At 47.5% G+C, this 10,353-nt stretch overlaps 1 protein-coding gene across 1 annotated transcript in view; it reads right to left on the bottom strand.

Annotated features, from left to right (window-relative positions):
- Positions 1-819: 819 nt before the first annotated feature.
- LAMC1 (laminin subunit gamma 1) overlaps positions 820-10,353 on the bottom strand; it is a 64,876-nt gene continuing 55,342 nt past the window's right edge. The window contains exons 19-28 of the mRNA XM_069862310.1: positions 8,093-8,298; positions 7,586-7,665; positions 7,224-7,361; positions 6,889-7,033; positions 6,182-6,331; positions 5,692-5,806; positions 5,125-5,324; positions 4,734-4,892; positions 4,101-4,200; positions 820-3,698 (exon numbers count right to left, since the gene is read on the bottom strand). Coding sequence (XP_069718411.1) covers positions 3,442-3,698; positions 4,101-4,200; positions 4,734-4,892; positions 5,125-5,324; positions 5,692-5,806; positions 6,182-6,331; positions 6,889-7,033; positions 7,224-7,361; positions 7,586-7,665; positions 8,093-8,298 — 1,550 coding nt within the window. The 3' untranslated portion in view covers positions 820-3,441. The remainder of the gene's footprint in view (positions 3,699-4,100; positions 4,201-4,733; positions 4,893-5,124; positions 5,325-5,691; positions 5,807-6,181; positions 6,332-6,888; positions 7,034-7,223; positions 7,362-7,585; positions 7,666-8,092; positions 8,299-10,353) is intronic.

Here is a 10,353-nt window from a genome sequence, read left to right as displayed (position 1 = left end):
CCAGCTGAGAGGTCAGACAGATTTTACCAGCCGGCATTTGCTCAACAGCAGTGCTGGCCAAAAATAAGAAGGGTATTTTAGACAACAAACGCATCAGTGGCAGTTTGAGCTGAAGAACAAAAAGCTGAAGCTAGACAAACTGAAGTAAACAAATAATGACAAGAACTTACCGGTTGAGAAGGGATTAACTCTGATGCAAGTTAATGAGACTCGAGCATTTGCCTCTGCTGAGAAAAATAAAAGCAATCCCGCCTGCAGCTGTAAAATGGCGTGGCTGCCAGACTGCCTGGGCTGTTATTGCAGCAGTCTGCCCTGACACTAAAAACTTACTTAATTCAAGAGGAACGTTCATCCTGGGCTCCAGCAGACAGGACCTGCAGAACAACCAGAGAACCCAGACTTAGGGCAGCTCCCAGTAGAAATTACAGCTTCCTTACTTAGGGCTTTGTCTGTCTTTCCAGAAGTCCCGTCTTTTTCCAAGTTTTCAGAGGATTCACCTTTCTGTTCCAAAGAAACCTTCCCCCAGGGCAGTCCAGTGCAGCTCCAGCACCACCAACACAACCTGATTTTTGAAGGTCTGGAAAACCAGCAGCATAAAATTCACAGCAGCCATAGCAAAGGAGCAGGGGACGCGGGGAGAAATCACAACCACTGCAGCCACCCGCAGCCCACCACACAAATTTCCACATCACCTCTCCTTTCTCCCACCCCAACCCAGCTCATCCAGTTAATTAAACAAGAGGTGAATCTTACAACCGAGACAAATCTCTATCAACACCCACCCCCGGAGAAAGCAACACTCAAAAGAATGCCAAGGTGTAAGGGGTTACAAATATTCAGACTTTATTATAAATAAGAAATACTGTTTTATACATAAAAACTGCAAGTGTTGCATTTTGTTCACCGCCCCAGACAGCGAGACCACAGATTAAGGCAAAAAGCTGGAGCGAAGGCACATACTGAGGGGGCCACAGTCAGGAATAAGGCGATGAAGGGACTGCCACGCGCTGCCCGTGACACCCAGCACTCCACCAGCAGCTGTCACATCATCACATTACATAAAGAAATAACTGGACTTATACAATGAATAATGGCCGTAATGCAGTAGTGATTAAGAGATCGCTTATAGAGATTTCTTTTTATTTAAAAATAAAATTCTGTTAAAAACAGCTTAAGAAAAAAAAAAATAAGAGAAGAAAGCAGGAAACCTTAGGCCTGAGGTCAGCCAGGGCGTGCACGCATCTTGGCGTCTGTTCTTCTCGCAGCCTTGGCAGAGAGGTGTCACGACCAGAGCCACCGGCCACAGCACCCACCTCGGCATCCCACGTGCCCAGGAAAGCTCTCCTCCAGGGATCAGGTGCGTTTGCAGGCAGGGGGGAACCCCGAGCTGGTAAACGGCCAAGAAGCTCTACAAGAAGGGGTACGGGGGCGACGCGAGGTTTGCAGGGTGTGCCAAGCCTCCTGCCTCGCACAGTGGTATCAAAACGTCCCCAAATCCAGCTCTCCGACCACCTCAACGCTGGGTCCAGTCTCCTCCAGCTCCTGCCAGCCCAGCGGCTCTGGGGACAGGGGGCACCCGACGGGGCTGCGAGCACCGTGCGTCAGGGCTGGTGTTGGAGAAGGCCTCAACCCAACAGGCAGGGTGGTTATCGCTGACGCCATTACGGGCGCTGAGGATGCCGGAGAGGGAAGAAAGCAGGAGCCCAGGCAAGAAAAACACCGAGGTGTTTGGGAATAAGACACGGAGAAGCAACCCCCGGCGCACGTGCCCCGATGGCTACGGGGGAAAGCACATAGAGGAGGCCAGGCTGTGCCGCTCTGGAAATACGGCTGAGTGTATTTACACGCACACGTACTAACACACAAGAGACTTCCTCACACTGTAATCATGATAAAAAAAAAAAAAACAGAAAAAAAAAATCACATTCACACAAAAAATATAAATTTGAAATAATTAATAGCACCAGTGTGTGTCAGATAATAATTTCTTCCCCGCTACGCAAACGTACAAAGTTGCATAGTGTTTAAGGATAGATATATAGTGGGTCTCAAGGAAGGGGCGGAGGGTGCCAGGCTGGAGGTGAGGAGGAAGCTGCAGGGGATGCGCTCATCTCAGAGGAGGCCCCAAGGGGGAGCGAGGAGCTGCCCCTCCCTCCCCGCCACCAGCAGTAAGCAGCTGGGAGGCACTGCCCGGGGAGGGAGCCTGCGGGGAGGCGGCAGAAGCAGGGTGACGTGCAGCCCTGCCACCCGAGCCTGGCCTGAGGTCCCTGTGCTGTGGTGGCTTCATGGTGACCAGGAGATCGGGGTAGGCAAAAGGAGGGCACTGGTAAACTCCAGATCTTTCTGCCAGCTTGAGAACAAGGCAAAAGGTGAAAGCGATGCCAAGGGATAGAAAAACGCCACTGGTCTCCCTCCAGGAAAAAGATGGGGAGAAAGACCTTTTAATTTCCACTTGCGTGCCCTCTTTCTTTCCCACCCAAAGACCTTCCATGTGAAGGCCAGAGTGACTCTCTGGATGGCAGCTCTCCAGTTCAGCGAGACTTCTGCTGCTCGAACAAACTCATCTGTCAATCAGACATTTGTAGCCTTAGGAAAAAAAAAAAAAAAGACACTCTGGCAAATTCAACAGCAACACCTACAGATGGGAAACACAACTCACGGCTTCCACGCTGCCCAGCCTAGACTATCCGACAGACCAGACCCAAAACTTCTCCACAGACCAGGAGCGGGGCCGGCAAGACCTACTACTCCACCAATATCCCATCTTCCCAAAGAGCTCCTCCTCTCAGAGGCTGCGTTTTTCTCAGAGCGATGCATCATCACAGAAAGCATCTCAGAAAGAGGCTTTGGCTATTCTGTCACAGGCTACCAACACTGTCCATCGGCCACTAGTTAATGATAAAAATATAAATTCACAGGGTTAGAAGTTGGGAAGAGGGATCTGAACGAGTGCAGCTATACTGGCCATTACAGTAATACTTTGGTAGCCATCCCCTTCCTTCACAGGGACAGAGAGCTCAGTTGAGGGAAGTTGAGGGAAGGAGAGAGGAGAGAAAGTAGGGTTAGTTTTGCCTTGCTGTATACAGCTCTCATGGTTATTTCTGAGCCATGTTACAGAGTGGCCAGAGCATCTCTCATCTTTGCGCTAATCAAAGGCAAACTGTCTGAGAGAGGGGCAAAGGCGGAGTGCTTGGGAAGACAGTTTATATAAAAAACCCCTTTGATGCCCAAAGACAGATATTTAATTTGCTTCTCTTAAAAAAAAACCCAAAAAAAAAAAACCAAAAAAAACTTTCAACTTATCCTGATTTGAAAAGAAAACAGTGGCTGCGAGCAGCGAAGAGTTGGGGATCTGAAGAAGGTAATGTGTGTTAAGGCACTCCATAGCCAAACCACCGCTCCACCGCTCACCGGGGGAATATCCCCACCCCCAGCACACCCTTAGGGTTTCTCAATGGACGGGGTGTTAAAACAGCCAGACGGCAAGGTCTTCTTGATGTCTTCTAGGTTGCTAATGTCCTTCAGGATCTCTTCAATGTCCCTGTTGTAGGCCTGTATTGCGTCATCTTGCTTCCTGGCTTCTCTCTCAAGGAAAGACACTTTCTGGTCCAGGTCACTGTCTTTCATCTGGTCTTTGGCACTGTTCAGGGTACCTTCAATCTCATTCAGTTTGTTCAAGTCCACTGTCTCCAGTTGCCCTGAAAAGCCAGAAGCAAACAGTGAAGTCCACTAAAAAGCCTCCGATGCACTGGGTTTAGGTGCTGAGCTCATTTGGAGATACTCATCAGGCCACCTCTGAGTTAGAAACAGCGTTTAAAACAGCATCAGCCAAGTGGGTTACACCTTCCCCAGCCCCCAGCTCACGGAGAAGCCATACTGATCATCACACAATGAGCACTGAGGTTACCCCCAGGGAAAAAAAAAAAAAAAACCAAACCCCTTGCTGAAAAGATGCAAACCCCGTTTCTAGAAGTGATTGGACCGTTTGATGGTGGGCACAGCACCAGCAGGGAAGCCAGCACCCCTGCCACCTGCAGCACTGAGACATCAGGCCTCAGGAAAACACCCAAAGGCCTACGAGACGTTACCTACAGCCTTACCTAATTGATCCAGCAGGTCATTAATGACAGCAAGCAAGCTGTTCACAGAGTTCTTCACTTTTCTTGCATTGTCTTCTGCCTCCTGGGCAGCCTGTGAGGCCTGCAGGGGATAAAAATGAGAGCACAAAAAAGGCTGTAGGGATTATGAAACCATCCCCTCTTCCTTCTAACACATCAGCCCAGGTACTGAGTCACACACATCCCTCCTCTCTCCAGGATTACACCCCTGCACCCAGATCTTAATCACAGCGCTGGCGAAGACTGACAAGCTTCAAATTATGAGTTTTATTATGAGTTTTATTTTTATTTCAGGATGGGGATCCCTGATAACCGAGAAGGATTTTGCAGGAAGAGTCAGAACAGAGTCGAGAGTCGCATTTCAGTTAAAATAAAAATGTTGCATTAAGAAAACTGGCTCTCATAATTCCAGCAGGGAACCTATGCTAATGCCACCAGGGGAGCTTCTTTGCTTGCCTCATGTTTTCAATCTCACCTAAAACTTGGAAGAGATTGAATAACAGCTGGTCCTAGTGCTGTCTTTCCAAGACAGCAACAAGAGAAAAGCCTGCACCGCCAGGACAGCAAGGAGAAGGCACCTTAATGCTCCTGCTGCCACCTGTCAGCATTACTTACCATGCCCGCCATCATCATGTCCTGCTCAGCATCATCCTGCTTCCGCTTCAGCTCCTTTTCTGCATCCTGGAGTTGTTTCATCATGTCATCCACCTCTCTGGCCAGTCCCGTCACGTCAGCAAAAGTCTTGTCAGCTTCAGCTTTGGTAGCAGCAGCGCTCTACAGCCAACAAGGGGAACAGGATGGAAAAACGTGCTGAAGGGGCAGCACTTCCTTCAATCCTCTTCACCAAAACACATCAATTTCCTATCAGGCTGCATTTGGCATTCCCTAGCGGGGAATGAAGCAGAATGCATGTAGGGCTCACCACGAAATAACTGCAACAGAGGCATTTACACAGTTGCACACCAGTATCTCAGGGGAAGTGGCTTCAGAACTGCAAAGGACTCACCTTCTGAACAGAAGCAGCGATTTTCTCAGCATCATCTGCTCTACTCTTGGCTTCACGGGCATCAGCAGCAGCATTACCGAGCGCCAGCTCTGCCTGGCGCGTCTTATTGTTGGCTTCAGCGATGGTCTGGGTAATGGCAGGAATCTTTTTCAGCGCCTCCTCCGCCGCCGTCTTGTTATCATTCACCCGCTTATCAAAATCTGAGAAAGGGTAAAACAGATTCTTATCACTCACTTCAGAAGAGCCTTGAGATGCTTCTTGGACCAAGCTAGTCATGCTTCAGCACCTTGACATCCCGGGGATGAAGAGCGAGCTGTGGGGGTGGGGGGTGTACACTGGCAGCTCTTCTGTTACACATCTTCTAATGCTAAATAAGGAACCTGAATAGGAGGAGGTTTCTAGCCACTAAAAACACTTCTGATTTTTCTTTAAAGCAAAAAAAACTCAAAAGAATCCACCCAACACTCGAGTACTGGCAATAGCATGGTCCATTCCACAAGATACCCTGCTGCCAAGTGACTTGTAGCACAGGAATCGAAGGATTCACTGCAAGTGCTTTCTCTTTACCTTTCAGGTTGCTGAGAATGGTATTGGCCTCCTGCAGCGTGCCATTGCCCTTCCGAGCAGCTTCTTCAGCCAGGGCTTTTGCAGCATCTGCTCGAGCCAAGAGCTGGTCTGCAGTCTAAGGAGACATGACACATACCAACATAAATTTTTAAGTTTTGAAGGACGACCATCTAGGTGTACCAGAAAGTATTGCTCAGCCTGGAACACCAACACTACACAGACCAGCATTCATCCCCAAGCAGTAACGCTCCCTCTGAAACCAGGTGAATACAGAGACAACACCACACCCGGCCAACATCTCCTATTCTCACGTACAGCCTCAATGCCATTGCTTTTACCAGCTTTTTGCATCTCCTTTCTAGCACCACTCTTCGATATTTGCTTAACAAGCAGTGCCAAAATAAGACCAAATGGGACCAAATCTTTCATATCTGGCCAGATGCTTGTTTTCCTTTGGGTTTTACAAAAGCCTGCACAAAACACAACTGACCTGCTGCTCTGTCTTCCCTTTCTCCAAGAGGTTCTTTACTTCTAGCTCTTTTCCTTTCATGTCTTCTCTCAAGTCCTCGTAATCTTTCAGCTTCCTGGCAATTAGCTGATCTAACTCCTCCGCTTCCTTCTTGATCTTATTTGCTTCATTCTGCAGGTGGAGATCAGAAACAATTGCAAATTGCTGAACGTTAAAAAATTTCTAAACAGGCGGCAAAACACGGTGTAGTTTCTAGCAGTCAAACAGGCAGAAGCTACGACGAGTTCCTGTCTCTTACAACTACAGTTGCAACTTTGCCCTCAAAGCTCTGGATGCCACGAGGGTCAGTGCAACAAAGGACAGAGGCTGCAAACAGTTTTGCGTGCAAGAAAATCTACTTTATTACAGTAAGCAAGTAAAGGGAGCAGCTCCACAGAATTCAGAAGGAACCAAAATCTTTGCACTTCTCTGTTCAAGTCAACATGTTTGGCAAACAACATTTTGCTCAGGCTTTTTGTCCCTCAGAGACTGGGGGAGGTGGAGGTTTACATGCGCAGCTTCCCACATGCACCAATCCTGATTAAAGCCGAAATGCACAAGTCTGGCGTATGCCTGGCTGGACAAAAATTCCACAGGCTGTTCTCATGAAGAGATACATTAACAGAGCACACGCAAGGTATGTCAGCAACCTCACACACTGCACACGACGCTTTCCGCTTTCCACATACCTCTAGCCCTGTGGAATCCACAGTAGGCAGACTGGTAAGATTAGCATAGATCTGCAGGGCTCTGTTTCCAGCTTCCTCTGCCTCCTCAAGCACCTTGTTGGCCTGTTTCTCTAGGTCCTGAGCAATGTCCCTTGCTTGATTATACCTAAAAAAAACCCGAGGATCCAGTTACGCTACATTATTTTTGTAGGACTGAACTTGCTAACAGAGTAGAGAGGCTAAGAAATTGAAAGATAGCTCCCATAAAACCCAAAGCACACCACGTTACAGAAGGAGCTTTAGTTCTAACTGCTCTAATGCCAGGAAGTAAAAACAAGTTTCTGTTACTGACTCACTTCTGGTTGAGCTCATCAATGTCATTCGCAGTTTGGTTTTCTCCAGCCAGGGTCTTCAGCAGCAGGTGATACGCTTCTGTGGAAGTATCATTTGCTGCCTTGGCTAGGCGAACAATCTCATCAGCTTCTTTTTTGTGTCTGGACAGGATTACAGAAGAAAAATCATGACATTAGAGTTGTCAGCCAGTAGTTTTTATATTCAGTTCCAGATTTTATTCTGCCCTCACACACCTGCCGTGCCAGTCTCTTGCTCAGCAAAGGGTGTGTGCTTCGTATAAAGCAAACAAAATGTTGCTTGCCTCTTGCAGGGCAGAGCAGGGCCCAGCCGCGGGCTGTGAGGAGCATGTCTTGCCACAACCTACCTTTCAGCCAGCTTACGGGCCTCTTCTGCCAATAGAGTCATGTTGTTGGGGTCCCCGCTTGACTCCGGGGGGGTAATGGACTGGAAGAAAGAAAGAACAAAAAAGTCTCTTAAAGCTCTTTCTTCATCTTTTATTCATCTTTGCTTTAAATATTCATTGCCATGATCTAAATGCTTAGAGATGTCTCTAACCTACTTCTGACTTCTCTGTATTTTTTTCTTATGCCCATGCAGTTTCCACCACTGGTTAACCCTTGAAAACAAAGGTGACGACATTTATTTAGGGCTTCTTACATTGGTTTCTTCAAGCGGGGGCTGAAATACAACCTATGAGAGACACTGGTGATCTTTCTTTATTTATGTCCCATTATTCTGGGTAGGGGAGAAGGTATTTTCATAGCAAATTTGCTACATGAGAGAGAGAATAAGCAGAGAAACACACCAGAAGGCACAGAAAGGAAAGGTCCTCTCCTCTCCTAACCACATGGGATCTCGGCGGCACACTCACCACATTGTTAGCTGCCATCTTCGCCTTCTCAAGCATATCAGAAGCCAAGCTGATCAGGTCCTCTGTGTCCTCCACCCGCACGCGGGCTTGTTCCGCCAGGTTCTCTGTCTCCCGCACTGTTCCCTGGATGTTCCTCAGCCTGTTGAGCTGATTCGCTAGCGTGCTGTTGATGTCTTTGAGACGATCCATGAGGCCCTGATCTACGTCTGAAATGCACAGTATAAAAGAGAGGAAGCAAAATTAATTACAGCAGGGAGAGAAGCTAGAGGAGCAGCTTACCAGTGCAGGCAACATGTTGGTAGGTTAATCCCGTATTGAAAGGGGACCAGCAAAGCTGTTTCGTAAGTCAGTCAGCTTGAGATCAAAGTCATCATCAGAATGCGCACCAAATATGAGAAATGAAAAGTCATTAACTACTAATAAGACAAGCCTGCTGGGTGTTGGAACAGACTCCAACGGAGGATTTTGTGTTCAGAATCATGTTTCACTGACACTATCACTGACTTAAAAAAGACCACAGAGCTGCTCCTCAACAGCTATGAAACATCTGCTTTGTGAATTTTCTTTACCGTAACTCCTAGAAGGTAAGCAGAGATGGGGGAAGAGCAGGGTGGTAGGTTACTCCCCACCTTGGGCAACCGTGGCTACCCCCAAGCCAGACACAGTCTCCACACTGAGCAGCCAGATGATGCGCAGAATAGCAAACCTACCCCAAACTCCCCCCACGAACCGAAGGGATGACAAGAACTGGCCAGACAGAGCCTTGGTTCTCCAATCTGTACAACCTATAAGCCCCCAAAACACAAGTAAGTGCTAGAGGTGGGCACAGACTTTCACAAGGGTCGTTTTTGCTGCATTTAAGCTTCCTCTCAGTCAGGGAAAAGCAACAGAGCTGGGGAAGGATCTGGAGCACAAGTCTTACGAGGAGCTGCGGTTGTTTAGTAAAGAGAAGAGAAGGCTGACGGGATGCCTCATCGCTCTCTGCAGCTCCCGGAAAGGAGGTTGCAGCGAGGTAGATGCTTTTCTCTTTTCCAAAATAACAAGCAATAGGACAAGAGGAAATGGCCTCGAGTCATACCAGGGGAGGTTCAGATTGGATAGCAAGAAATATTAGTTCACCCAACAGGCTGCCAAGCACTGGATCAGGCTGCCAAGGGAAGTGGTGGAGTCACCATTCCTGGAGGGATTTGAGAGACACGTAGATCTGGCGCTTATGGACATGGTTTAGTGTTGGAGCAAACAGTTTGAGGTTTATGCTTGGACTCTATAATCTTAAAAGTCTTTTCCAGCCTAAACCTATGATTCTAAGAGGTGGAAAGGAAGATGAATAATACCACAACAAAACCCAATCCATTTCCTCACCCTTTCTCCAGTCCCAATCCTCCTGTCCAGCCATGTGGGACCACTATGTAGGCACAGATGCCAAGCAGACAGCTAAAGCTACCTCAGCTAAAACTGAGAAGAGCTTCAGCGAACATTCCAAACGGCAGGGATCTTCCCAAGCAAATGCAAGCATTGGATGTGCATCGGCTTTTTCTCAGCTTCACGCAAAGGGGACAGATTTTTCCAAAGTCATCTGCAATCACTGAACCAAAGTGATGGCAGAGTCACTAGTCTTCAAGTTGCTCTACTCCAAAACACACGTCAGCTTATACATTAAAAAGACCTTACAGACAAACCACTGTCACACTGTTTAACGTCCTGCTCACAGATATTCTCTGGAACTGTCATCTCTACAAGAATGAATTTGAAGTAAACATTAACAGGAAAAGCAGCTATAGGCCACCACAACAGCACTTTTCAGAACATTATACACCTGATGGTGGGACAATTAAGCTTGCCAGAAGGATTTTGAAGGCATGGTTTAGCGTTTGATAGGAATGGTTGGAATTGAGGATCCGGTGGGTCTCTTCCAACCTGGTGATTCTATGATTCTAATTAAGCTTGCCAGAAGGATTTTGAAGTCTTCATTCTGATTGCTGATGATATTCCAAAAAGAACTGCTTTATCTCAAGATGCTGAGCAAATTTATAAGCATAATAAGCACATTGTAAATTCTGCTGCTTTTTTAAGTAGCAAAAACTTCCTTTGCATCCAGAGAAGAAGGTAATGCATAAAATACTTGCATGTATACAGAGCTAGAGGGAGACCTTCACTCTGCACCCACAATAGAGACCACTGGGAGAACAGCAGGGATAAAAGCAGAGCCACTGCTGTTTTGACAACAACATACACTGTCTCAGCGCTATCTGGAATAGCTG

The sequence above is a fragment of the Phaenicophaeus curvirostris genome, chromosome 8 (assembly GCF_032191515.1).
Source record: "Phaenicophaeus curvirostris isolate KB17595 chromosome 8, BPBGC_Pcur_1.0, whole genome shotgun sequence".
Lineage (NCBI taxonomy): Eukaryota > Metazoa > Chordata > Aves > Cuculiformes > Cuculidae > Phaenicophaeus > Phaenicophaeus curvirostris.
The sequence above is the reverse complement of the archived record's forward strand: the minus strand, read 5'-3'. Positions and strand labels throughout refer to the sequence as shown.